Source organism: Narcine bancroftii, chromosome 1 (assembly GCF_036971445.1).
Source record: "Narcine bancroftii isolate sNarBan1 chromosome 1, sNarBan1.hap1, whole genome shotgun sequence".
NCBI classification, from domain to species: Eukaryota; Metazoa; Chordata; class Chondrichthyes; order Torpediniformes; family Narcinidae; genus Narcine; species Narcine bancroftii.
Window position 1 is genome coordinate 222,040,972 of NC_091469.1, and position 27,698 is coordinate 222,068,669.

General features: G+C 36.3%; 1 protein-coding gene across 10 annotated transcripts in view; it reads right to left on the reverse strand.

Annotated features, from left to right (window-relative positions):
* The window catches only part of arb2a (ARB2 cotranscriptional regulator A), a 502,663-nt gene that overhangs the window by 435,362 nt on the left and 39,603 nt on the right, over positions 1-27,698 (reverse strand). For all 10 annotated transcript variants that reach the window (XR_011342262.1, XR_011342261.1, XR_011342259.1 and 7 more), the window contains exons 3-4: positions 27,077-27,178; positions 1,530-1,630 (exon numbers count right to left, since the gene is read on the reverse strand). Coding sequence is in view for 7 of the 10 variants with exons in the window: in XM_069891524.1 (XP_069747625.1) it covers positions 1,530-1,630; positions 27,077-27,178 (203 nt within the window). In the remaining 3 variants the exon portion in view is untranslated. The remainder of the gene's footprint in view (positions 1-1,529; positions 1,631-27,076; positions 27,179-27,698) is intronic.

A 27,698-nucleotide genomic window follows, 5' to 3' on the forward strand; every position in this document is an offset into this window, starting at 1 on the left:
TGCGGAAACTGCCAAAATGTTTGGCCTGGAAGTCAGCCTGAAGAAAACTGAGGTCCTCCATCAGCCAGCTCCCCACCATGACTACCAGCCCCCCCACATCTCCATCGGGCACACAAAACTCAAAACGGTCAACCAGTTTACCTATCTCGGCTGCACCATTTCATCAGATGCAAGGATCGACAATGAGATAGACAACAGACTCGCCAAGGCAAATAGCGCCTTTGGAAGACTACACAAAAGAGTCTGGAAAAACAACCAACTGAAAAACCTCACAAAGATAAGCGTATACAGAGCCGTTGTCATACCCACACTCCTGTTCGGCTCCGAATCATGGGTCCTCTACCGGCACCACCTACGGCTCCTAGAACGCTTCCACCAGCGTTGTCTCCGCTCCATCCTCAACATCCATTGGAGCGCTCACACCCCTAACGTCGAGGTACTCGAGATGGCAGAGGTCGACAGCATCGAGTCCACGCTGCTGAAGATCCAGCTGCGCTGGATGGGTCACGTCTCCAGAATGGAGGACCATCGCCTTCCCAAGATCGTATTATATGGCGAGCTCTCCACTGGCCACCGTGACAGAGGTGCACCAAAGAAAAGGTACAAGGACTGCCTAAAGAAATCTCTTGGTGCCTGCCACATTGACCACCGCCAGTGGGCTGATAACGCCTCAAACCGTGCATCTTGGCGCCTCACAGTTTGGCGGGCAGCAGCCTCCTTTGAAGAAGACCGCAGAGCCCACCTCACTGACAAAAGGCAAAGGAGGAAAAACCCAACACCCAACCCCAACCAACCAATTTTCCCTTGCAACCGCTGCAATCGTGTCTGCCTGTCCCGCATCGGACTGGTCAGCCACAAACGAGCCTGCAGCTGACGTGGACTTTTTTACCCCCTCCATAAATCTTCGTCCGCGAAGCCAAGCCAAAGAAAAAAGAAGTCTATGATGAGTGTACCAATGGAGATTCAAGAGTCTTATAGCTGTTGGAAAGAAACTGTTCTTAAACCTAGAAGTGTTGGTTTTCAAGCTTCTGTACCTTCTGCATTAATGTAAAAGTGAGAAGAGTTAAGGGATAGGACATCATAGCCTGTGATCAATCTGGCTGTTTATATTATTGCAGGACATGTTATTTTGTAATGACAGCAATATTCCAGGGTATACACAGGAAAATAAACAAGAAACATACAAATTTCATGACATTTAAGCAGATCACTATTGCAGATTTTACCATTTCAACTTTTGAGTTCTTTGCAATTCAAGGCAAATCTGACATTCTATATCAGATCGCAAAATTAATTCTCAAAATCAGTGCAGTGGTCAGATCCATCTATAAAAATTATTGAATCACTTTGAAAAATAGGCACAATAAAAATCACTAATTCTTAAGTGCTCTCCTAATTTTTTCCCCCAGATCAGACAGGCAGTCAACAACAGTTTCAAACAATCCATATGATTTTCTGCTTTATGTACTAAATATAGAAATGACAGTTGATATGGAGTGCACAGTTAAAATTACAAAGCAGGAACTTACTTCTCCAAGAGCTTCATAACGTTTCTGGTTCCATCTGTGCATATCTTCATGGTAATTGAATACATAAGGTTCGCCTGTTTTTGTATGCCTTAACTGTCCCTCTGCACAAAAGAAAATATTTTTTATTCACCTATTGTATAACCATAACAAAATCTCATGATTAACTTGGTAGGCAAACACAAAGGTACACAAAAACAACTCAGTAGCATTAATTAATGCATCTTTTTTCACATTTTGAACATTCACGATGAGCAAGAAGTTCAAGAGTATTCAAACTAAGTACAAACATTCTCAGATAAATTATCTATTAATCACATTAATGACTGCATAAAAAGAATTTCAGTGCTTATACTGTACAATATACTGATCAATATACTGATATCAATATACTGTGCTTATACTGATCAATAAAACAAGATTATTCTCCATGCATTACCTTTATTTTCTTAATAAAGCATCATTCACAACTTTTGAGTGTGCTGAGGCTTCACTGGCAAGAATCACAATTAAATGAATGTTCAACATAATTTACATATTAGAAATTATAGACGCACCAAGCAACATGCAGGACACACTGGTTGTGCTGGTAATTTGTGAGTAAAATATGAGCCACAAAGATATTTTGCAATTCATAGCCTTGATATTCAGTGGCATTACCACTGCCAATATCCCAACCAATCAAAAAAGTGAATCGGTACTGAGCAGAAGCTTTGATTGAACCGATCATAAAAATACTGTGGCTATGAGAACAATACGTAAAAGTACTGGAGAAACTCAGCAGGCCAGGCAGCATCCATATGAAGTAAAAGACAATTACATTTCAGGCGTGAGCCCTTGGTCGGTAATTTTGGAAAAACAGATAGATGCCTGAATAAAAAGCTGGTGGGCGGTGGGGGGATTGGGAAAAGACAGAGAGGGGAGGATGGAGAAAGGGGAAGGGGAGGACAAACTAACACACAAGAAGTAATAAGTGAACGGGGCAAGGGCAGGGACTGAAGGATAGCTCTGTGACAGAAGGAAGAGCAAATGATGGGGAACTGGAGGAAAGGGTGTGGCTATGAGAGTTGCTCTGATGCTGGATATGTTGTGCTGACATCCAATCCATTACTCTAAACATCAATCCCATCACCACCACCAGTTTACGCTACAACACCCAATAACAAAACAGGATCAATTCAAAGTGGCAGATCACTGCCAAATTCAAGGACAGTTCAGGCTGGACAATTGCTGAACTTCCCAATATTGGGCAGTTCACAAAAAGGTATCAAAAAATTAACTCTTCCTGCTCATGTGATCAAAGCTCAAGCACTGAGAAGTGGATTCCTTCTCAGAGAAAGCAGAATAAAAACACCACAGGATTTTCCAAGACAAAAATAGATTGCCTAATCTTGGGAATCTTGTGTTGACATTTCTCCACAGTATGACTCACAAGTATGACTCCAGCCTGTTGCATTTTAGTTTGATCCTCTTTTAACGTAACTAATGCAATCCACTCCTACGTTCACACACAAAAAAATGTTTTTGTTCTACTCTAAAGATCTCCAGTGCAGAGGAATAGGAGGTAAAATAAATGGACAGTACATAGATAAAAAAATTTTCAAGAACAAATGAAAGCATTAAAAGAATGGCTGACACTAGAATTTAGTGAAATAAAAAGAAAAATTAAAAGTACAGAAGAAAAAGTGAGAAGAATAGAGCTGGTGATAACAGATGTAGGAAAAAGATTAGAAAATGGGGAAGAACGTGTAATGGCTGTAGAAATGGAAGTGAACGATTTAAAAAGAAAATTGGAAGAAAGTGATAAAAAAAGAAACAAAGGAGTTGTTAGCTCAGAAGATGGATATAATGGAAAACTATAGTAGGTGAAACAATATAAAGATAGTGGGCCTTAAGGAAGATGAAGAAGGCAAAGATGTGAAAGAATTTATAAAAGAATGGATCTCAAAAGTCCTGGGAATGCCAGAAATACAGGAAGGAATGGAAATAGAAAGGGCACACAGAACATTAGCCCCGAAACCACAGTCACAACAAAAAACAAGTAAAATTCCTGAGATACACGACAAGAGAAAATATATTGGAGAAGGCAATTAATAAAATGAGAGAAGACAAAAAACCACTGGAATACAAAGGTCAAAATTTTTTTTTCTATCCAGACATTAAATTCCTTCCACTTCTTCAGGAGCTCAAAATTTAAGAGTAATGAATTTAACGCAGCAAAATCGATCCTATGGAAGAAAGGCTATATATTTATGTTAAGATATCCCAGGGCAGCAAAACAAACTATTCTTGGATCCGGAGAAAACACAAGAATTTGCAGAATGCCTGCAAGATAGAAAGAGAGATGAAGAGATGTAACAAGAACAAAGAACGACGACAAACTACATATAAAGAAGTAAAAAAAAATGTATAAGTAAGAAGAAAAGGAAGTAAGGGATAAGGGGGGGGGGCAAAGAGGAAAGGGTTAAAAAAATTAATAAGTAAAACATAAAAAGCAAAAGAGAAGAAACAAGGGGGAGCTTTGTTGTAATGTGAAGATAAGTCTTTTCTGGAGGGGGTTGGGTAGGAGAGAATAACAGTTACTGCAAAATCAGTTGACACTTGCGAACAGGTTCGTATTCTGAATGGAGAGGTGAGTTGTGGTTGCCCAGCAAGGGACAAGGGGCGACTCAGAGAGTGGGGGGGGGGGACACTTGGGGTTATGCGAATTTTAGATGTGGGAATGGTTGAAATATTTTATGTTTTAAAAGTGTTGTCATACAGTGCGTTCAAAAAAAGAAAACTGAGAGATGAAAATGGGGAAAAAGGGGAAGGTGGTGGTGAGGAAGCAAAAGTGAGGTGTAAACAGAATTTGAAATGGCCATGTTGAACTATATGACAATAAATATTAATGGATACATTACCAAATTAAACAAAAAAGGCTATTAAATTTCCTGAAAAAATTAAAAAAAAATAGCATTTGTGCAGGAAATGCATCTAACTGAAGTGGAACATAATAAATTAAGGAGAGACTGGGTAGGGCACGTAGCGGCAGCATCATATAATTCAAAAGCCAGAGGTGTAGCTATATTAATTAAAAAAAATGTACCAATCAAAATAGAGGAGGAAATAATAGATCCAGCAGGGAGGTATGTAATGATAAAGTGTCAAATATATTCAGAATTCTGGAATTTGATCAATATATATGGACCTAATGAAGAGGATCAAAAGTTTATGCAAGATATTTTTTTGAAGATTGTAGATACACAGGGGAATATATTGATAGGAGGGGATTTTAACCTTAATTTGGACCCAATGTTGGATAAAACTGGACAAAAGACTAGCAAAAGGAATAAAGTGGCCAAATTTATGGTTAAATCAATGCAGGAAATGCAACTTTTGGATATATGGAGGAGACAAAACCCAAAGGAGAAGGAATACTCATATTATTCGAGTAGACACAAAACATCTCAAGGACTGAACTGTTCCTGTTGTCAGCCCATATCCAAGGAAGAGTTAGGAAAATGAAATATAAAGTTAGATTGTTATCGGATCACTCACCCCTGTTATTAGCAACAAAATGTTGCTGGAGGAAATCCTACCAAGAACGTATAGATGGAGATTAAACTCCATGATACTTAAGAGACAGGATTTTAGAGAATTAATTGAGTGCCAAGTTAAAATGTACTTTGAAATAAATTCAGAATCAGTGAAAGATAAATTTATATTATGGGATGCAATGAAAGCTTTCATCAGAGGGCAGATAATAAGTTATGTAACTAAGATGAAGAATGACTACAATTGGGAAATAGAACAGCTGGAAAGGGAAATAGGAAGTACAGAAAAAGAACTAGCAACAAGGGAAGATACAACAAAAAGAAGAGAATTGGTGGTCAAAAAAAATAAAATACGAAACACTACAAACGTATAAGGTGGAGAAGAACATAATGAAGATAAAGCAGAAGTATTACGAGCTAGGAGAAAAAAAAACTCACAAAATACTAGCTTGGCAGCTTAAAACAGAACAAGCTAAAAGAATGGTATTGGCATTAAGTAAAAAGGACAAACAAATTACATATAACCCAACAGAGAACAATGAAAACTTCAAGGAATTCTACGAGCAATTATACCGAACTGAGAATGAAGAGGAAAAAAGACAAAATAGACGAGTTTCTAGTTAAAATTGAACTACCGAAATTGCAAGAAAAGGAGCAAAACAAATTGATAAAACCATTTGAAATAGAGGAAATGCAGGATATATTAAGAAAGCTACTGAACAATAAAACGCCCAGAGAGGACAGACTCCCAATAGAATTCTATAAAACATTCAAAGACTTATTAATTCCTCCTCTCCTGGAAGTAATGAACCAGATTGAAGAAATATAAAACATGCCAGATTCATGTAAAACAGCAATAATTACAATAATACCAAAGACGGGGAAATATCCACTAATTCCAGCATCATATAGACCAATATCTCTAATTAACAAAGATAATAGCAAAACTATTTGCAAACAGATTGGCTGACTGTGTACCAAAAATAGTAAAACTAGATCAAACTGGATTTATTAAGAAAAGACAAACAACGGACAATATCTGTAAGTTCATCAACTTAATCCATGCAGTAAAAGGAAATAAAACTCCAACAATGGTGGATGCTTTAGATGCAGAGAAAGCTTTTGACAGGGTAGAATGGAATTATTTATTCAAAGTACTACAGAGGTTCAACCTACCAGAGAAATATATTAATTGGATTAAAGCATTATATAAGGGACCATTGGCGAAGGTGACAGTAAATGGATATATATCGAATCAATTTAAATTAAGTAGGTCAACTAGACAAGGATGCCCACTATCTCCCTCACTGTTCGCTTTAGCAATAGAACCATTGGCAGAACTGATAAGAACAGAAAATAAAAGGGATAAAAATAAAGGAGAAGGAATATAAAATCAGTTTATTTGAAGATGACATCATAGTATATTTAACAGAACCAGAATTATCAATACAAGAATTACATAAGAAATTGAAGGAATATGGAGATATATCAGGGTACAAATTCAAAACAAATAAAAGTGAAGTGATGCTAATGAATAAGGCAGACTTCACAAAGTTTAAGAAAGAATCACCATTTAAATGGCAAACATAAGCAATCCGATACCTAGGTATTAGACTAGATAATAATCTAGACCATCTATACAAACTAAATTATCAGCCATTAATGAAGAAATTACAAGATGACTTAGAACATTGGAAAGATTTACCACTAACACTGATCGGAAGGGTAAATTGCATTAAAATGAATATCTTTCCAAGGATACAACCTATTTCAATCGTTACCAATTCCCTTAACAGATAAATTCTTCAATGAGCTAAAGAAAATAATAAGGAAATTCTTATGGAAAGGGGGGTAACCGAGGATAGCGCTAGATAAATTAACAGAATGGTACAAACAAGGGGGCTTACAGCTACCAAACTTTAAGAATTATTATAGAGCACCACAATTAAGATACCTCTCAGATTTTTATCAAAGAAAGGAAAAACCAGATTGGACCAGATTAGAGCTAGATAAAATAGGGGAGAAGGTACCTGAACATATACTTTATAAGTGGGATGAAAAACTGGTGCAACATAGAAGTTCACCAGTACTGCACCATCCGCTCAACATTTGGAAGAAGAGTCACGTAGAAAGGGAAAAAAAATTACCAACTACCAAAAGTATTATTGATGCAAAAATCAACGAATCCCTTTCACAATAGATAACCTTTCCTTTAGAGAATGGAAGAGAAAAGGGATAAAAAGAATAGAAAATAGTTTTTTGGGAAATAATTTATTATCTTTTGATCAAACGAAGTATAAATATGGTATAACTCACGGTACAAAGTTTGCATACCACCAACTGAAAACCTACTTAAAGGACAAATTGGGAAGCAGGCTGAGGTTCCCAGAAGAAAGCAGCTTTGAGTATATGATTACAGACACAATGATAATTAGAAGATTTATAACAAGCATTTAATCAAGCTGCAAGAGTAAGAGAACAATGAAATAAGCTGAAAACCAAAACAAAAGTGGGAACAAGATCTAAACATAAAGATAAAGAATGAAACATGGGAAAAGCTATGCTCCGGAACTATGAAAAATACAATAAACACGAGGTTACGCATGATACAATATACTTGGTTACACAGGCTATATATAACATCCCAAAAGTTAAATCAATGGGACCCAACAGTATCAGATAGATGTTTTCGTTGTAAGAAGGAAACGGGAACAACAGTACATGCAATTTTGGCATATGTGAAAGTGGAAAAGCTTTGGGAAGATCTAAATCAGGATTTAAATAAAATCACTAAAAGCAAAATACCAAAAAATCTAGAGATCTTTCTTCTAAGTAATATAAGAAGTAAAGAATTAGGCATCAAATTGGATGAAGCACAAAAAAGATTTATTATGATAGCCTTAGCTGTAGCAAAAAAATGTATAATGTCAACCTGGAAATCAGAAGAGAGCCTGAGAGTACAGCAATGGCACATAGAAATGAATAATGTATTCCGTTGGAAAAAATAACATAATTAAAAAAATAAAGTCACAGTATTCAAACAAATTTGGGAAACGTACATGGAACACAACAGAGAGGGCCTACCGTGGACCTCCACCCTCTAAAATGAAAATTATAGAATGCTAAGAAGATGAAATGAACTGACCCAGCGTGTAAAAGTAGATGCCACAATTTTCTTGTTTATTTTCATTGTGTGATGACATTGTTTAATGGGTTTATTGTATATGTTGAACGTTTAGTGCGTAGGGAGGGGTTGGGAAGGAGGGAGGGAAGGGAGGGGGAAAAAGGGGAGAAAATGACACTATGTATATTCAAGAGAGAAATGTTTGTGTGTATTTTGGTTAATATTGTTCATAGTGTGAAAAATTTAAAAAATTTTTAAAAAATAAACACAATGATTCTATCTAACTTATCCCATACAACCAGAATTTTAACCTTCTTAAAAAACCCAACATATATTTCCTCACAATTCAACACTAATAGATTTATTTATGATGAAGTCCACTGGAATGTAGAAGCTTCAGGGATTTTTAAAAACATGCTTCACCACTTCAAACAAATGTAGCTTTGAAGAAACCCATGAAAAGAGGTGAGCATGTTTAGAAATGGATAGGTTTAGGGTAGGGTTGTGGGAAATTCCAAACCTTACTGCCTAGGTACATTTAAACATGGCCATGAAAAAGAAATCCAATTGAAACTCAGAATGCATGAAAAGCTATTTTGGAGGAGTTTCACCTCAACATCCTATTCAGTGCCCACCATAATGTTGGGATAAATACTTTTTTTCTCCCCTTTATTTGCCCCTATGTTCCGGTCTTAAATTTGTAATCCAACAAATCGTAGGCAATTAAAGTGCACATTCCACATTTTTTTCAAGGTATTTGCATACATTTTGCTTTGACTATGTAGAAATTACAGCATTTTTTAAAGTCCATAATTCAAGGCACCATAATGCTTGGGACATTTCACTTCACAAGATGTTTGTGAGTACTCAGAGATGTTCATTGCTTCACTGGGCTAGGCTTGTTGCTAAGCTCTTCATCACTTTTGGAGTCTGCAGATGCCATTTTTCAAAATGCGGTCAAGACTTGTGCTAATAAAAGTCAAAGAAGCCATTATGAGGCTGAAAAACAAGAATGAAACAGTAAGAAGCATCGCCCAAACTTTAGGATTAACTAAATCATTAAGAAGAAAGAGTGTATTGGTGAGCTCAGTAATTGCAAAGGGATTGGTATTCCAAGGAAGACCTCCACTGCTGATAACAGAAGAATTCTCATCGTAATGAAGAAAAATCCCAAAACACGTCTCACAAATCAGAAAAACTCTTCAGGAGGCAGGTGTATATATGTCAATGACTTCTGTCTGCAGAAAATATCGTAAACAGACATAAAGACACTACATTGCAAGATGCAAAACTCTAGTTAGCCACAGAAAAGATGGCTAGATTACAGTTTGCTAAGAATTTAAAATTGTTATGAGCCCAGTGGACCCCAAAAACCCAGCAGCAATAGATATTCACCAAGACAAAAGGTTACTTAAACAAAGGTTGCTTTTAATTATCTTTAAACTTGAAAATAGAATCACACTTTAACTTAATGCTATTGGCTTAACTAACCTAACTTATCCCCCTTCTAATTCTAAGCGCACATATATGTAATGTGTGTACAAGTTCAGAAAAGTTATTTGGTTAACAGTCCAATCTCACTTCTCATTCTTCCAAGTTCACTGGTTGCAGGCAATTCTTATACTGTGCACAGAATTTAACATTTATAAAGTTCACCAGGCTTTGGTGCTTCAAAGGTAAATGGTTATCACTTAGGAAGGATCTTTCAGAGAGAGATTTGTTGTACATTTACTTCCATCAGGCACTTCAGTGTTTTGCCAAAGAAACTTGCCCCCTCAGGGTTCTCCAGATGATAAATTATTTCTTTCAGGTCAACACAGAGGTCGTTCTTGTTTCTCTTACTCCAAGTGAAACATTAGACAGCCAGTCTTCTCCTCTTGCATGAACCACAAGGGCTTTGACCAGGCTGAACAAAGCACTTACAACCCGTCTTCCAAATGGGGTTTTCCACAAGCTTGCCAGCTTGTCCTGTTCCAGTCTCAGCTGCTGTTGCTGGCTGTAACTCTGCAGAAATTATTCCTGTGCGTCTCTCTCTCTCTCTCTGAGAGAAAAAGGCTGTTTGACTTTCTCTGCGTGCCAAACCACATGACACTTTTCGATCAGCTGCAGAAAATCTGTGGCTCCGGCAAGATCTTTTATCTGTTGCCTTTTTGTAAACAATCCATTAGAAAAAGGACATCAGTGATTTATCATAATGTGGATGTTGGAGAAGCAAGTCCCATTAAACAACACCCACACAGAATAAACATTCAGAAAAGTAAAATCATGAATCAGGAGGTGGAATATACGTTGAGAAATGATATTATTAGACCTGCAAATTCAAATTGGAGTTCTCCTTGTATTCTGGTACTGATGGAACTGTTAGGTTCTGTACAGATTACAGGAAGGTTAATTTAGTATCTAAAACAGATGCTTATCCTATTCTGAGAATAGATGACTGCATTGATAAAATTGGAAAAGCTAAATTTCTTTCTAAGTTGGATTTGTTGAAGGGTTACTGGTGTGTGCCTTTAACTGAGAGAGGAAGGAATATTTCGTCTTTTGTTACTCCATCCGGTTTATATGAGCATAATGTGTTACCTTTTGGCATGAAAAATGCCCCTGCAATATTTCAAAGACTGATTAATTCAGTAATCCAAGGGTTAACACATACAGATGCTTATATTGATGACTTGGTCACAAAAAGTGACACATGGGAAAAACATTTAAGGCAAATGGACAAATTGTTTGCAAGATTATCTAAAGCAAACGTAACTTTTAATTTAGTGAAGAGTGAATTGGCAAATGCTACTGTAACGTACTTGGGTGATGTAGTTGGTCATGGCAAAGTTGCACCTATTCAAGCAAAGGTGGATGCAATTTCTGAGTTTCCTATTCCCAATGGCGAGAAAGCAGTGAGAAGGTTTTTAAGAATGGCAGGATATTATAGGGTTTTTTAAAAACTTTGCTTGCTCTTCCTTTAACCAACCTTTTGAAGAAAGGGGAGAAATTTGTGTGGAGTAAAGAGTGTCAGACAGCTTTAGAAAATTTAAAGGATATGCTAAGCCTGTGTTAAAATCTCCTGATTTTGATAAACCTTTTTCTATAGCAGTGGATGCTTGTGAGGGAACAACAGGTGCAGTTTTATTGCCAAAACATAATGAAATTGACCATCCAGTTGCTAACTTTTCAAAAAAATTCAATGTTCATGAAAGGAACTATTCCACTATTGAAATTGAAAAAAGAACTGTTGTATATCGTTTCTGCTCTGCGGAATTTTGATGTATATCTCAGTACCTCTCAGTATTGTGATATTTACTGACCACAATCCTCTGGTGTTTTTGAATAAAATGAAGAACAAAAACAGAAGAATGTTAAACTGGAATTCTACAATAATATAATCTGCAGATTATTTATATCAGAGGTTCAAATAATATAACAGACTGTTTGTCAAGATGGTGAAATTGATCATGTATAAAATTGCTCTCAACATTGTTACTTTATTATAACATAGTGAATTGTTATATCTTTAGTGATTTTAAAGAAAGTTTAGTTATTACTGAATTTTAACTCAAGAGTTAAAATTCCTTTAAAGGGGGGAGGTGTGATGGAATAGCTGGGAATGTTTTTGGGAGATAAATTGGAAAAGTAGAGAAGGTTACATACACACATTTTAAAACAGATCTTATTTGAAATATTGGAGATTTCATATTCACAGTGAATTTACAGAAGTTATGAAGAATGTAATGGAGATTTCACAAGTGGCTGTTAATTAAAGTGAATGAATGGACTATTGTCTTTAAAGCTACAGCAAGAGACAGGCTGTCTCCTAATACCTCTTCACAGAAAGGTCATTGAGAGGTTATTGTTTACCTAAAACAACAGATTGGCCAAAAGATGAACTCCTATTGTTTGCTGGAGGTCAAGGGTTTTACAAGTGAGAGAGAGAAGGACATGCTGCCTGGCAGCTTGAGTCTGAGAGAGAGAGAGAGAGAGAGAGAGGTAGAGAGAGAGAGAGAGAGAGAGAGAGAGAGAGAAGGGAGTGTTTGACTATGTGTGACACAGAAAGCTGTAACAAGCCAGGAGAAGCTCCAGAGTGGAGGATGGCTGGAATTGCTATCTGTCTGATGTTTCTCTTGGAAGAAAAAGAACAGAAAGGAACTCTGTGGCAGCCTGAAAGAAAAAGGTTATCAGCTGGAGAACCCTGATGGGGCAAGTTTCATCAGTAAGACATTGAGGTGACTAATGGTGGTACCTCAGTTGTAGAAATCCTGGAACAACACAGTTCTCTCTGCAAACCTACAAGAACCTTCCTGAGCTTAACCATTTACCTTTCGACCACCAAAGCCTGGTGAACTTTATACATGTTAAATTCTGTGCACAGTATAAGAATTGCCTGCAACCAGTGAACTTGGAAGAATGAGAAGTGAGATTGAACTGTGAACCAAAGAACTTTTCTTAAATTTACACACACATTACATACACGTGCACTTAGAATTAGAAGGGGGTTAAGTTAGGTTAGTTAAGTTAATAGTGATAAGTTAAAGTTTGATTCTGTTTTCATGTTTAAAGATGATTAAAAACAACTTTTGTTGAAGTAACTATTTGTTGTGTTGAATATCTATTGCTGCTGGGTTTTGGGGTCATTTGGGCTCGTAACACAAAGCTCTTGCAATATGTCTAAAATTAGCAGGGCTCCAGTATTTCAAATAAGATCTGTTTTTAAGTGTTTGTAGGTAACCTACTCTAAGAAACCTTTCCCAATTTATCGCCCAAAAACATATCTATATACTCTAATTCAAAATAGCCTGCAGAATTCTGAAAAAAGTTTTGTGGACAGATTAACCTGTAGCAGTAATAGCAAGAGCAAAGTATGGAGGCATGAGGAAATTCCTTATACCGAAACATACCACATTTGCCATGGTTTTTATCTTGCAGTGTAGCCTCTGTATTTCTGTTCACACACCTGGCCGCTGAAAAGTGTTTCTGATCAGTCGGACATAATTTTGTGGATTTTTCTTCATCATGATGAGAATTATTCCGTCATTAGCAGCTGAGTACCAGTCCCTTCGCAATTACTGAGCGGACCAGTATGTTCTTTCTTCTTATTGATGTTCCATATAGTTGACTTTGGTAATCCTAAGGTTTGGGCGATGTCTCTTACTGTTATGCTCTTGTTTTACAACTTCATAACGGCTTCTTTGACTTTAATTAGCACAACCTGGTCTTCATGTTAAAAATGGCAACTACAGGTTCAAAGGTGATCAAAAGCTGAGAAGCTTCTACCTGCACCAATGAAGCAATTAAATATACCTGAGTAATCACAAACACCCATGAAGCCAAATGTCCTAAACATTATAGTGCCCTGAAATGAGGGGTTAAACCAAAATGTATAGAAATAACCTTGAAAAAAAATTGGAATGTGCACTTTAATTACATGTGAATTGTATGATTACAAATTTAAAACTATGTAGCACATGGGCAAATAAAGGAAAAAAAGTGTCTTAGTCCCAAACATTATTGAGGGCTCTGTAGGATTAGAAAATGGTAGAACTCACTGAAGGAACTGAAAAGTATTTTTAAGCAGATACTGGCAAACCAGGAAAGATCACAGAGTCAAGTGCTAAATTGAACTTTTATGTGTTTGCCTATTGGATAACAGTGCAAAAAATTGCAGGCAATCAAAGAGCATTAAAATAGTTCCGGTCGGGGGAGGTCGTAGCAAAGCCATGAATGAGGACAGTAGCATGAGAACTAGAGATATCCAATCTGAGTCAGCCTCAAATGTTAGCCAGCAAAAGAGCTGGAGTCAATACCGAAAGAAATAAAGTCTACAATGTGAACAGAAGACAATGACTTTGATCTTCCTAGCATTTAGACATCTGCCATCTAGTGCTGGTAAGAAGATAAAGAGTTTGATTAATAAGTTTCTCTTGGGAAGGGGAGAATAAAACAAAGGGTGTGGTACTCTTTAGGTTGTCAGCTCATGTGAAGTGTTTTTGATGAGGAGACAAAGGCACGAGGACAGATTTGTCCCTGCCCATCAATTGCAACCCCCACCCTGAGAAATATTCAGATTTCATATTTATTGTCAGAGTATTACATGATATCACATATATCCCTGAGATCCTGTTTCCTGCTGGCAAGGCAAAATTACCACTTATTGGTAGTGCAAAAACAATATACATAATGAGCATGAGTAAACAAATAAAGAAATTAACAAACTGATTGTGCAATATAAAGAGAGGAAAAAAAACAATAAACCCCAAAAGTCCTTAAATGAGTCCCTGATTGAGTATGTTGTTGAGCAGTCTGGCAGTATGAGTTTTATGGCACCTATACCTATTTCCTGATGGAAGCAGTGAGACAGAGTGTGTGCTGGGTGTGATTGTTGCTGGTCTCCAACAGCAGCATTTCCTGTTGATGCTTTCGATGGTGGTGAGCGTTTTACCGGTGATGTCATGGGCTGTGTCTACTACCTTTTGCAGGGCTTTACACTCAGGGGTATTGGTATCCCCATACCATACTGTGATGCAGCCGGTCAGCACATTTTCCACTACACATCTATAGAAATTTGCCTGGGTTTCTTTTTTTCAAAATTTATTTATTGAAAAATTATTGGTAAACATACAAAATACACTTCATAACAAAATTTTTATATATATGAAAATAAAAATAAATAAAAACAACACCCCCCCCCCTCCTTCAGCCTGCTCTCTTAAGGAGAGCCAAAGAAATATATATTAAGAAAAGAACTAAAAAAAGGAGTAAAATAAATCAAAGTACCTCTAAATGCATATATTCCAAATATAATGACCATATTAACAAAAAAAGAATAATTATCATGCAAAACATGTAATTTTATCCATAACAATACAAGCTTTCATTTCATTATGCCATCGCATTATACTAATCACTGTCTTATCCTTCCATGTACTTGCTATACATTTTTCGAGCTACAGACAATGCTAAATATACAAATGCGATTTGAAATTTATCCAACCCCAATCCCTTTAAAGGAATCACATAACCCAGTAAAAAAACAGATGGATCTAATGGTAACTCAATTTTATACAATTTTTCCAAAATTGTCTTAATTTCTTCCCAAAATGGTTGTTCATACATACATCACCAAACAGCATGTAAAAAAGTTCCAACACACATACCACATCTAAAACAGGAATTTGAATTCCTTAAGCCATATTTTTTCAATTTCTCAGGAGTTAAATATAACTGATGTAAAAAAATTATAATTAACCATTCCATATCGTGCATTTGTCAATCTAGTAACACTATCATGACACCTCTCCATCCAGTAATCTTCAGGAAAAACAAAAGTTAAATAATTTTCCCATTTAAATTTAGATTTCTCCCATTCTGACTTATCCATATTATCTTGTAATACTTGATACATAACAGAAATATAACTCTTTTTAGGTATAGAAGAAATCAAAGACTCAAACTCCGACAATACAGGTAAAACTATCTTTCTACCATACATTTTTTTAACCAGTGACCGAAGTTAATAATAAACAAATAAAGAAGCTTCAGCAATATCAAAAAGCTCTTTCAATTGAATAAAAGAAAGTGACCTTCTACAAAACAATCCTGCAATATTTTTATACCCTTAAAATCCCAATTCTTTAAATGACTATTAAACAATGAAAAGGGAATAAGTTGATTATTAGAAAATGGCATTAAAATAGATAATTTACCTTTTGATCCTATAGTCTTATTCTTTTTTGTCCATAACATCAATAAACGTTTTAATATCAGCACATTATACTCCCGTAATAAATCTATGTTCTACTAAAATATAAATTGATGTACTGCAGTTTCAGAAATACACACCATCTCAACTTTAGCCCAACATGGAGATTGATCCAAATCCATCGAACCACTAATAAATTTAAGTTGTGCTGCCTCATAATAATTCTGAAAATGAGGTAATTGCAATCCACCTAATGCTACCCTTGGTAATTTACCTCTCCATAGAAATTCCCTAGTAGCTTTATTTAAATCCTGAAAAAAGTTCCTTGTAAGAAAACATGGTATTGATTGAAACAAATATTGAATATGTGGAAAAATATTCATTTTAATACAATTAACCCAGCCAATTAAAGTTAAGGGAAGGTCTTTCCACTTAATTAAGTCTGCTTTTTTATCTTTTTCAACAATGGAACATAAATTAATTTATATAAAGGTTGATACTCAGTGTTCACAATTATTCCTAAATATTTAATTTTATCTGTCCATTTCAAATTAATAACATTTTTATAAACTGAATAATCTCCTTCACCTACTGGTAAAATTTCCCTTTTATCCTAATTAACTTTGTACCCAGATAATGATCCATACTGCAATAAACTTTCCTGCAAATGCACCAAAGATTGTTCCGGATTTGGTACGTATATGAAAACATCATCTGCAAATAAATTAATCTTACTTATACTCTTCATCCAAAATTCTCATCCCCTGTATCTGCTCATTTTGCTGTATTGATTGAGCTAACGGTTCAATTACCAACGCAAATAGGACTGGTGACAATGGACAACCCTGTCGAGTAGAACACGTTAATTTAAATAACGACAAAATTTGTCCATTTGTCACCACCCTAGCAATTAGGTTTGTATATAAAGCTTTAACCCAGCCAATAAAAAAAAGGGCCAAATTTAAACTTTTCCAAGACCTTAAATAAAAAATTCCATTCGACCCTCTCAAAAGCTTTTTCTGCATCAAGTGCAACCACCATTGGATGGTTGGGTTGCCGTCAGTAAGCATTGGCCAAACTAATTAGTCGAAGAATATTATCTTAAGCATATCTATTTTTAATAAAACCTGTTTGATCTACATGTATCAAGCCAATTTGCTATACATTTAGCTATTATTTTATGGTCCACATTCAATAAAGAAATAGGTCTATTCGAAGACACTTTTAATGGATCTCTATCTTTCTTTGGAATTACAGTAATTAAAGCATGAGAACAAGATTCTGGAAACTCAATGTTCAGTCACTTGTTGTAACACCTCCCCAAAAACCAAATATAAATCTTCATAAAAAACTTTATAAAATTCCACCGAAAACCCATTACCTGCATAAAAGCTCTCCTGTTAATAAACAAAATCTACTGTGTCTCCCCTAATGTTATAAAAAAGTTAATATAAAAAGGATTGAAATTAATTCCTCCCGAAAAAAAAACCCAAAGGTAGTAATTTCCTAAAAAAACTGGGTGTGGAATACCCCACCAGTGGCAGATGACTATCAAAGATATCATTGCCATCCACCTCCCCCCAGCCAGAAATACAATATATATATATATATATATATATATATATCATAATGAAATTCAACATCATTAATATATTCAACCCTGGGACTCCAGTCCCAGAGATTGATTCAAATCTTCAACATCACTAGGACTATGTGTCAAAGCCTCCTTCTTCCCATTTTTCCTATTCTGTCCATTTCCATGTCCATTGGCCCTTCTTTTAGGTGTCAACGGTGAAATTCTTCCCTGACCAGGTAAATCCGGTAACGAATTAGTGAAAACCAATGCATCATGATCATTCTCAAAAAAATTGAGACTGATAGTTGCCATAAAAAACCTTCAACACTACAGGCATCGAAATGCAAACTTATATCCTTTCCGCCACAGCACAACTTTGGCCAAATTAAACCCATGTCGACATCTGATAATTTCTTGACGCAAATCAGCATTAAAAAAAACTCTATTATTCTGAATTATCATTGGAGCTGGACTTTGTCTTGCCTTCTGTACCGCCAACCCTAAAATCATTTCTCTATAATGATAATTCATGCACCGAATTAACACTGCTTGTGATAGTTGACCCAGTAATTGTTTCCTCCTCAACGCTCGATGTGCCCTTTCCAGTACCAAATCACCCGGAAAGAACTCTTTACCTAACATCTCAAGAATCCACTCCTTAAAATATTTTATCGGATCCGCACCTTCTATATCTTCTGGAAGGCCCACAATTTTAACATTATTTTTCCGGCTTTCATTTTCCAATGAATCAATTTTTTAAAATAATTCTCTCTTCTGAATTGCCCAATCAACAAACAAAGCTTCTACTTTTTCTATTTTTTTCTTTATTACGTTGAACTTGTTCTTTACATTCAGAAAAAGCTGTCTCAAATCTTTTAAAATTTTCCTGTACCATATCTACTGAATTAAGGCATTTGTTAACATAATTTGCCAGGGTTTCTGATGTCATACTAAAACTCCACAAGCTCCTGAGGAAGTAGAGACGCTATCAAGCTTTCTTCACAATGCCATTGGTGTGCTGGGTCCAGGAAAGATCCACTGAAATAGTGACTCCCAAGAACTTAAATTTGCTCACGCTCTCCACCTAATGATCACTGCATCGAACACTTCTGGATTTCCCTTCCTGAAATCAACCATCAGCTCCTTGGATTTAGTAACATTGAGTGCAAGATTGTTGTTGGTGTACCATTCCGTCAAGTTTTCAATCTCCCTCCTGAATGCTGATTCATCGCCCATTTTTATACAACCCACTATCAGCGAATTTATTGATAATGTTGTCGTACCAGCCACATATTAAACTTGCACTTCCAAGTCCTCTCTTTTCTCCATTCAGCAGCCCCAAGCAGACCTTCCAAATGAAGCAATATTTCACCTACGAATCTGTAGGAATCATTTACTGCATCTGGTGCTCGCCATGCAGCCTTCTCTGGATTAATTTCTAGAATAAGTCATTAAGTGTCAAAAGTTAACAATCCTGGACTGGGATGAATATCAATCTCAGTGACATTTTATTTAACGAGAAAGAAAGCAAGGAAAAATATGGATGCAATTACAGGTACTCCCTAATTTACGACCATAATTGGGTCGGTCGTATCTCGAAATGGAAGTAAATTGGAATTTTGCCCGTGCACATACAGTACAAAAGTCTGAAAGCAAACTTTTTAAATCAACTCTTTTTTTTCATCATAGATTTGATTATAGCAAATTAAACTTCCTGAATTTGTCGATCAACCTTGCAAAACTTTTCACATTCTGGTCCATGCTTACCTTGATGTTCAATATCACAGGGTCCGTAGGTTGGGCACGGCCATCTTGATTCTTGTCTTCGGTTGGGGCATGTACAGTGGGTTCACTTATTGGCATTCGGCTGGGGCATATGCGAGAGTTAAGTGCCCTTATAATATTGCGTTTTGATTCATGCACCAACCGAACACCAATATGCGAACCCGGCATGCATGCACGAACTGAATACTCATGCATGGATACAGACCAAGTCTTCGGACCCCGAGACTAATAAAGTAAATATGCACATTTTAGCTCTTACATGGCCTGTATCCCTGTTATAGTTTGTCAAATACAACATAAACCATGTAAATTTTATATATTTTCTTAATATATTTTTAAACATTTTTGTTTGTATGTGTGGATGGACGCAAGTCAGGGAGTACCTGTAGTTCGACAACAGAGGAAATTCATGCATGAATGTCATATTTATGGCTGTTAATGGCAAATATGAGCAGTGTTGCTGAACATCTCTTCGAAATACATCACTTGTAACTCTTGCTACTTTTTTTCCAATTCTTCAGTCGAACTGATAATTTACCATCTCGGTACTTGATTTAATTTTTACTTCAATACTTCAGTGAACAAATAGCCTGATTTTTCAAATCTTACATACCATTGGTTAGAACATCTTTGGAGTATTGCGTAGTTTTGCTCGCAAGGCTACAGGAAGATTGTGTGAGCAATAGGAGTCACGTGATGGAGTAGTGGCCAATAGGAGAATACCAGCCCTCTCCAGAAAAGAAGGAAAAAAGTGAAGAAAAAACAAAGACCAAGACACACAAATCACAACAAATAAAAAATCAAGGTGTGGAGAAAATGGCACCTAAGGAAGAAAAGCCAAAAACAATGGGAAGAAAAGAAGAAAGAAAAATGCCGGAAGAGAAAGGTGAAGGCCTTACCTGCACGAAAAAGCAGGAACCCGCCGTGGAAAGAGAACCCAACTCCCCAAGGTTAGTGGAGACCCCGCAGGGTCGCGACCCACTAACCGCAGAACTGCAAAGATGGCTCACGGTGCCAAACAGAGGTGCGCAACTGAGCAGGCGCACAACAAAGACAACACCACCCTCCTGTGGAACTCCACAGCATGAACAGCTGAGAGAGAGACCCGACAGCAGGGCTCCCAGCTGGATGATGAAGAAAATAACAGGAACGGGAGGGGTGAGAATGAAAAAAGGAAACTAGAGACTCAACAGATAACCAACCCAGAAGAAGAGGACCAACATCAAGGCACCATGGAAACAAAAAAAAACCCAACAAACTGAGACAAGCAGCTCAACAAGCAAGTCAGAAGAGACACAGATGCAAGGAAGACAAATAGAAGGCACAAACCCAAGAGCAGACAGAAGAAGAAGGAGAACACCAAGCTCTGCACAAATGAATGGACAGTACATGATAAAAAAAAAAATCAAGAACAAATGAAAGCATTAAAAGAATGGCTGACACTAGAATTTAGTGAAATAAAAATAAAAATGAAAAGTACAGAAGAAAAATTGAGTAGAAAGGAGCTGGTCATAACAGATGTAGGGAAAAGATTAGAAAATGTGGAAGAACGTGTAATGGCGGTAGATATGGAGGTGAACGATTTAAAAAGAAAATTGGAAGAAAGTGATAAAAAAGTTAAACATAGGAGTTGTTAGCTCAAAAGATGGATATAATGGAAAACTATAGTAGGCGAAACAATATAAAGATAGTGGGCCTTTAGGAAGATGAAGAAGGCAAAGAAATGAAAGAATTTATAAAAGAATGGATCCCAAAAGTCCTGGGAATGCCAGAAATGCAGGAAGGAATGGAAATAGAAAGGGCGCACAGAACACTAGCCCCGAAACCAGAGTAACAACAAAAACTAGGATCCGTTTTAGTAAAATTCCTGAGATACATGACAAGAGAAAATATATTGGAGAAGTCAATGAATAAAATGAGAGAAAACAAAAAACCACTGGAATACAAAGGTCAAAAAAAAAATTTCTACCCAGACATAAGTTTTGAGCTCCTGAAGAAGAGGAAGGAGTTTAACGGAGCAAAATCGATCCTATGGAAGAAAGGCTATAATTTATGTTACGATATCCAGCGGTGCTTAAAATAGTCATCCCAGGGCAGCAAAACAGACTGTTCTTGGATCCGGAGAAAGCACGAGAATTTGCAGAATGCCTGCAAGACAGAAAGAGAGATGAAGAGATGTAACAAGAACAAAGAACGACAACAAACTACATATAAAGAAGAAAAAATAATGTATAAGTAAGAACTAAAGGAGGGATGAAAAGGGAAGTAATTTTCCACTGCAACCGCTGCAACCGTGTCTACCTGTCCCGCATCGGACTTGTCAGCCACAAACGAGCCTGCAGCTGACGTGGACATTTACCCCCTCTATAAATCTTCGTCCGCGAAGCCAAGCCAAAGAAGAAAAAGATATATTATATATATATTATATATATATATTATATATATATATTATATATATTATATATATATATTATATATATATATATTATATATATATATATATATTATATATATATATATATTATATATATATATTATATATATATATTATATATATATATTATATATATATATTTATATATTTTATATATATTATATATATATATATATATATATATATTATATATATATATTATATATATAATTAAATTGACAATAAAAAAATAAAACATAAAAAGAAAAAGAGAAGAAATGAGGGGGAGCCTTGTTGTGATGGGAAGATAAAAATGTTTTCTGGAGGGGGTTGGTGGGAGAGAATAACAGTTACTGCGAAATCAGTTGACACTTGTGGGGTTCGCATTCCGAATGGAGAGGGGAGTTGTGGTTGCCCAGCAAGGGACAAGGGGTGACTCAGAGAGGGGGGTGGGGGGAGACTTGGGGTTAAGGGAATTTTAGATGTGGGAATGGTTGAAATATTTTATGTTTTAGAAGTGTTGTCATATAGTGCATTCAAAAAAAGAAAACTGAGAAATGAAAATGGGGAAAGGGGAAAGGTGGTGGTGAGGAAGCGGAAATGAGATGTAAACAAAGTATGAAAGGGCCATGTTGAACTATATGACTATAAATATTAACAGAATACATAACAAAATCAAAAGGAAGTGGCTATTAAATTTACTGAAAAAAGAAAAAATTAATATAGCATTCATGCAGGAAAGGCATCCAACTGAAGTGGAACACAAGAAAATAAGGAGAAACTGGGTAGGGCACATAACAGCAGTGTTATATAACTCAAAAGCCAGAGGTCTAGCTATATTAATCAATAAAAATGTACCAATCAAAATAGAGGAGGAAATAATAGATCCAGCAGGGAGGTATGTAATGATAAAGTGTCAGATATATTCAGAATTTTAGAATTTGCTCAATATATTCTTCTTCTTTGGCTTGGCTTCGCGGACGAAGATTTATGGAGGGATAAAGTCTACGTCAGCTGCAGGCTCGTTTGTGGCTGACAAGTCCGATGCGGGACAGGCAGACACAGTTGCAGCGGTTGCAAAGGAAAATTGGTTGGTTGGGGTTGGGTGTTGGGTTTTTCCTCCTTTGTCTTTTGACAGTGAGGTGGGCTCTGCGGTCTTCTTCAAAGGAGGTTGCTGCCCGCCAAACTGTGAGGCGCCAAGATGCACGGTTGGAGGCGATATCAGCCCACTGGCGGTGGTCAATGTGGCAGGCACCAAGAGCTTTCTTTAGGCAGTCCTTGTACCTCTTCTTTGGTGCACCTCTGTCTCGGTGGCCAGTGGAGAGCTCGCCATATAACACAATCTTGGGAAGGCGATGGTCCTCCATTCTCGAGACATGACCTACTCAGCGCAGTTTGATCTTCAGCAGTGTGGATTCGATGCTGTCGGACTCTGCCATCTCGAGTACTTCGATGTTGGAGATGAAGTCGCTCCAATGAATGTTGAAGATGGTGCGGAGACAACGCTGGTGGAAGCGTTCTAGGAGCCGTAGGAGGACCCATGATTCGGAGCCGAACAGGAGTGTGGGTATGACAACGGTTCTGTATATCCTAATCTTTGTGAGGTTTTTCAGTTGGTTGTTTTTCCAGACTCTTTTGTGTAGTCTTTCAAAGGCGCTATTTGTCTTGGCGAGTCTGTTGTCTATCTCGTTGCCGATCCTTGCATCCGACGAAATGGTGCAGCCGAGATAGGTAAATGAAAAAGATCAAAAGTTTATACAAGATATCTTTTTGAAGATTGTAGATATGCAGGGGAATATATTGATAGGAGGGGACTTTAAGCTTAATTTGGATTCAAAGATGGATAAAACTGGACAAAAGACTAGCAGAAAGAACAAAGTAGCCAAATTTATGGTTAAATCAATGCAGGAAATGCAACTTTTGGATATATGGAGGAGACAACACCCAAAGGAGGAGGAATACTCATATTATTTAAGTAGACATAAAACATACTCAAGGTTTGACCTGTTCCTTGGGAGAGCTAGGAAAATGAATTATAAAGTTAGATTGTTATCTGATTACTCACCCCTGTCATTAACAATAGAGCTGGAGGACATCCCACTAAGAACATACAGATGGAGATTAAACTCCATGATTCTTAGACAGGATCTTAGAGAATTCATGAGCGCCAAATTAAAATGTACTTTGAAATAAATACGGAATCAGTGAAAGACAAATTTACATTATTGGATGCAATGAAAGCCTTAATCAGAGGTCAGATAATAAGTTATGTAACTAAGATGAGGAAGGACTACAATCAGGAAATAGAACAGCTGGAAAGGGAAATAGTAAGTACAGAAAAAGAACTAGTAACACGGGAAGACACAACAAAAAGAGAATTGGCGGACAAAAAAATTAAATACGAAACACGACAAATGTATAAGGTGGAAAAGAACATAATGAAGACAAAGCAGAAGTATTATGGGCTAGGAGGAAAAAAACACACAAAACACTAGCTTGGCAGCTTAAAACAGAACAAGCTAAAGGAACGGTATTAGCATCAAGGAAAAAGGACAAACAAATTACATATAACCCAACAGAGAACAATGAAAATTTCAAGGAATTTTATGAGCAATTATACCGAACTTAGATCGAAGGGAAAGAAGACAAAATAGATGAGTTTCTAGTTAAAATTGAACTACCGAAATTGCAAGAAGAGGAGCAAAACAAATTGATAAAACCATTTGAAATAGAGGAAATACAGGATATATTAAAAAAGCTACCAAACAATAAAACGCCGGGAGAGGACGGACTCCCAATAAAATTCTATAAAACATTCAAAGACTTATTAATTCCTCCTCTCTTGGAAGTAATGAACCAGATTGAAGAAACACAAAACATGCCAGAATCATGTAAAACAGCAATAATTACAGTAATACCAAGGACGGCGAAAGATCCACTAACACCAGCATCGTATAGACCAATATCTCTACTTAACACAGATTATAAGATTATAGCAAAACTATTAGCAAACAGATTGGCCGACTGTGTACCAAAAATAATACAACTAGATCAAACTGGATTTATTAAGAAAAGACAAACAACGAACAATATCTGCAAGTTCATTAACTTAATCCATGCAGTACAAGGAAATAAGATGCCAACAGTGGCGGTTACTTTAGACACAGAGAAAGCTTTTGACAGGGTAGAATGGAATTATTTATTCAAAGTACTACAGAGGTACAACCTACCAGAGAAATATATTAATTGGATTAAAGCATTATATAAGGGACCATTGGCGAAGGTCACAGTAAATGGATATATATTGAACCAATTTAAATTAAACAGGTCAACTAGGCATGGATGCCCACTATCTCCCTCACTTTTCGCTTTAGCTATAGAACCTTTGGCAGAACTGATAAGAATAGAAAATAAAAGGATAAAAATAAAAAAGGAATATAAAATTAGTCTATTTGCAGATGACATCATAGTATACTTAACAGAACCAGAATTATCAATAAAAGAATTACATAAGAAAGTGAAGGAATATGGAGAAATATTAGGGTACAAGATCAACGCAAATAAAAGTGAAGCGATGCCAATGAATAATGCGGATTTCACAAAGTTTAAGAAAGAATCACAATTTAAATGGCAAACACATGGTATTAGACCTAGGTATTAGACTAGATAATAATCTAGGCCATCTATACAAATTAAATTATCAGCCATTAATGAAGAAATTACAAGATGACTTAGAACATTGGAAAGATTTACCACTAACACTGATAGGAAGGGTCAATTGCACCTCACTGACAAAAGGCAAAGGAGGAAAAACCCAACACCCAACCCCAACCAACCAATTTTCCCTTGCAACCGCTGCAATCGTGTCTGCCTGTCCCGCATCGGACTGGTCAGCCACAAACGAGCCTGCAGCTGACGTGGACTTTTTACCCCCTCCATAAATCTTCGTCCGCGAAGCCAAGCCAAAGAAATATCTTCCCAAGGATACAAAACCTATTTCAATCGTTACCAATTTCCTTAACAGAGAAATTCTTCAATGAGCTAAAGAAAATAATAAGGAAATTCTTATGGAAAGGGAGGAAACCGAGGATAGCTGTAGATAAATTAACAGAATGGTACAAACAAGGGGCTTACAGCTACCAAACTTTAAGAATAATTATAGAGCAGCACAATTAAGATATTAATTAGTTTTGGGAAGATCTAAATCAGGTATTAAATAAAATCACAAAAAAATAACATACCAAAAAATCCAGAGATCTTTCTTCTAAGTAATATAAGAAGTAAAGAACTAGGCCTCAATTTGGATGAAGCACAAAAAAGATTTATTATGATAGTCTTAGCTGTAGCAAAAAAATGTATAATGTCAACCTGGAAATCAGAAGAGAGCCTGAGAGTACAGCAATAGAAATTAATAAATGTATTCCATTGGAAAGGATAACATATAATTTAAGAAATAACGTCACAGTATTCGAACAAATTTGGGAACCGTACATGAAACAACAGAGAGGGACTACCGCGGACCTCCACCCCCTAAAATGACAGAATGAGAAGAAGACAAAATGAACTGACCCAGTGTGTAAAAGTAGATGACACAATTTTCTTGTTTATTTTCATTGTGTGATGACATTGTTTAATGGGTTTATTGTATTGTATATGTTGAACGTTTAATGGGTAGGGAGGGGGTGGGAAGGAGGGAGGGAAGGGAGGGGGAAAAAGGGGAGAAAATAACACTGTGTATATTCAAGAGGGAAATGTTTGTGTGTATTTTGGTTAATATGGTTCATAGTGTGAAAAATAAAAAAATTAAAAAAGAGTTCAGAAAGGATTAATCAAGATGTTGCCTGGAATGGTGAGTTGTAGTGACAATGAAAAATAGGATAGGCCAGGTTAATTTTTATTAGACCTAAGGTAGGATAGATAAGGTAGGATAGATAATCAGAGTGTTTGTTTTCCGAGGTAGGGAAGGCTAGAACAAGAGTTGAAAGGGGAAAAAATTTAAAGGAGTTCAGAGAGGCAAGTTTCTTACTTAGAGGGCAGTGTAAAACAAGATGCAAGAGGAGATGGTAGAGGCAGATACAATTACATTTAAAAGGCATGTGGACTTCTGCTTAGATGGGAAACATATAATTGGATATAGGCCCAATGCAGGTGTATGGGATCAGCATTAATAAACATTACAGTCTGCATCAACAAGGTGGGACGAAAAGGCCTGTTTCGATGCTGTATAATCACTTATTTTATCCAGCTGTAGGGACACGTATCAGTAGTACAGGATTTTCCCAATCAAGAGAAAATCTCTTAATTCAATTTTAACAGATGGTTAAAAAATATTTCCTGCATCCCTTTTCTGCCTAATAATGGAGTTTTTTTTTAAACAAGAAAAAAAGTAAATCATATTTTATTTTAATCTGGAAACACACACTTACTTTCATTAAAAGAATATTCAAATTCTTCAAGTGTATTTGGAAATTTAAGAGGTGGTTCATCTTTCTTCATTAGTTCTTCTAAGTCAATTCTGGATAGCAAATCTGAAATTAAAATGATAACATTGTTTACATATTTACAATTTTGAAAGAGATATCTTTAAAGTGAATTAGAACAACCCTACAAAATTAAGTTTTAATACAAATATAGCAATGATGTACATAAAATGGACACCCTATAACATGGACTTCTCCCTGCACTATTTACTTGAAATATAATGTCCATTGTGCTTTCTTGCAAGTGCCAGTTGGTTAACCTAAAGTGAGGAAAGCAGATACCTCATTAAGCTGTGAATCATTTTCAATAATGGGAAATGAAAAGACGAACAACTAATGGGGAGGAAGAATTACTCAGGATGTATCAAAGTTAAATGATGTACAAAAAAATCAAATAATGGGATAGAAAGATCATCAAGTATTTAACAAAAATAAACTGGAATTATTTAAACTATGCAACAAGAGATGAGATGATTAGATGAGAGTTTATTGTCATATACATATAATGTGCAGATGTACTGAAATTCCTGCTTGCTGCAGCAACACAGGTATTGTAAAATATATTATA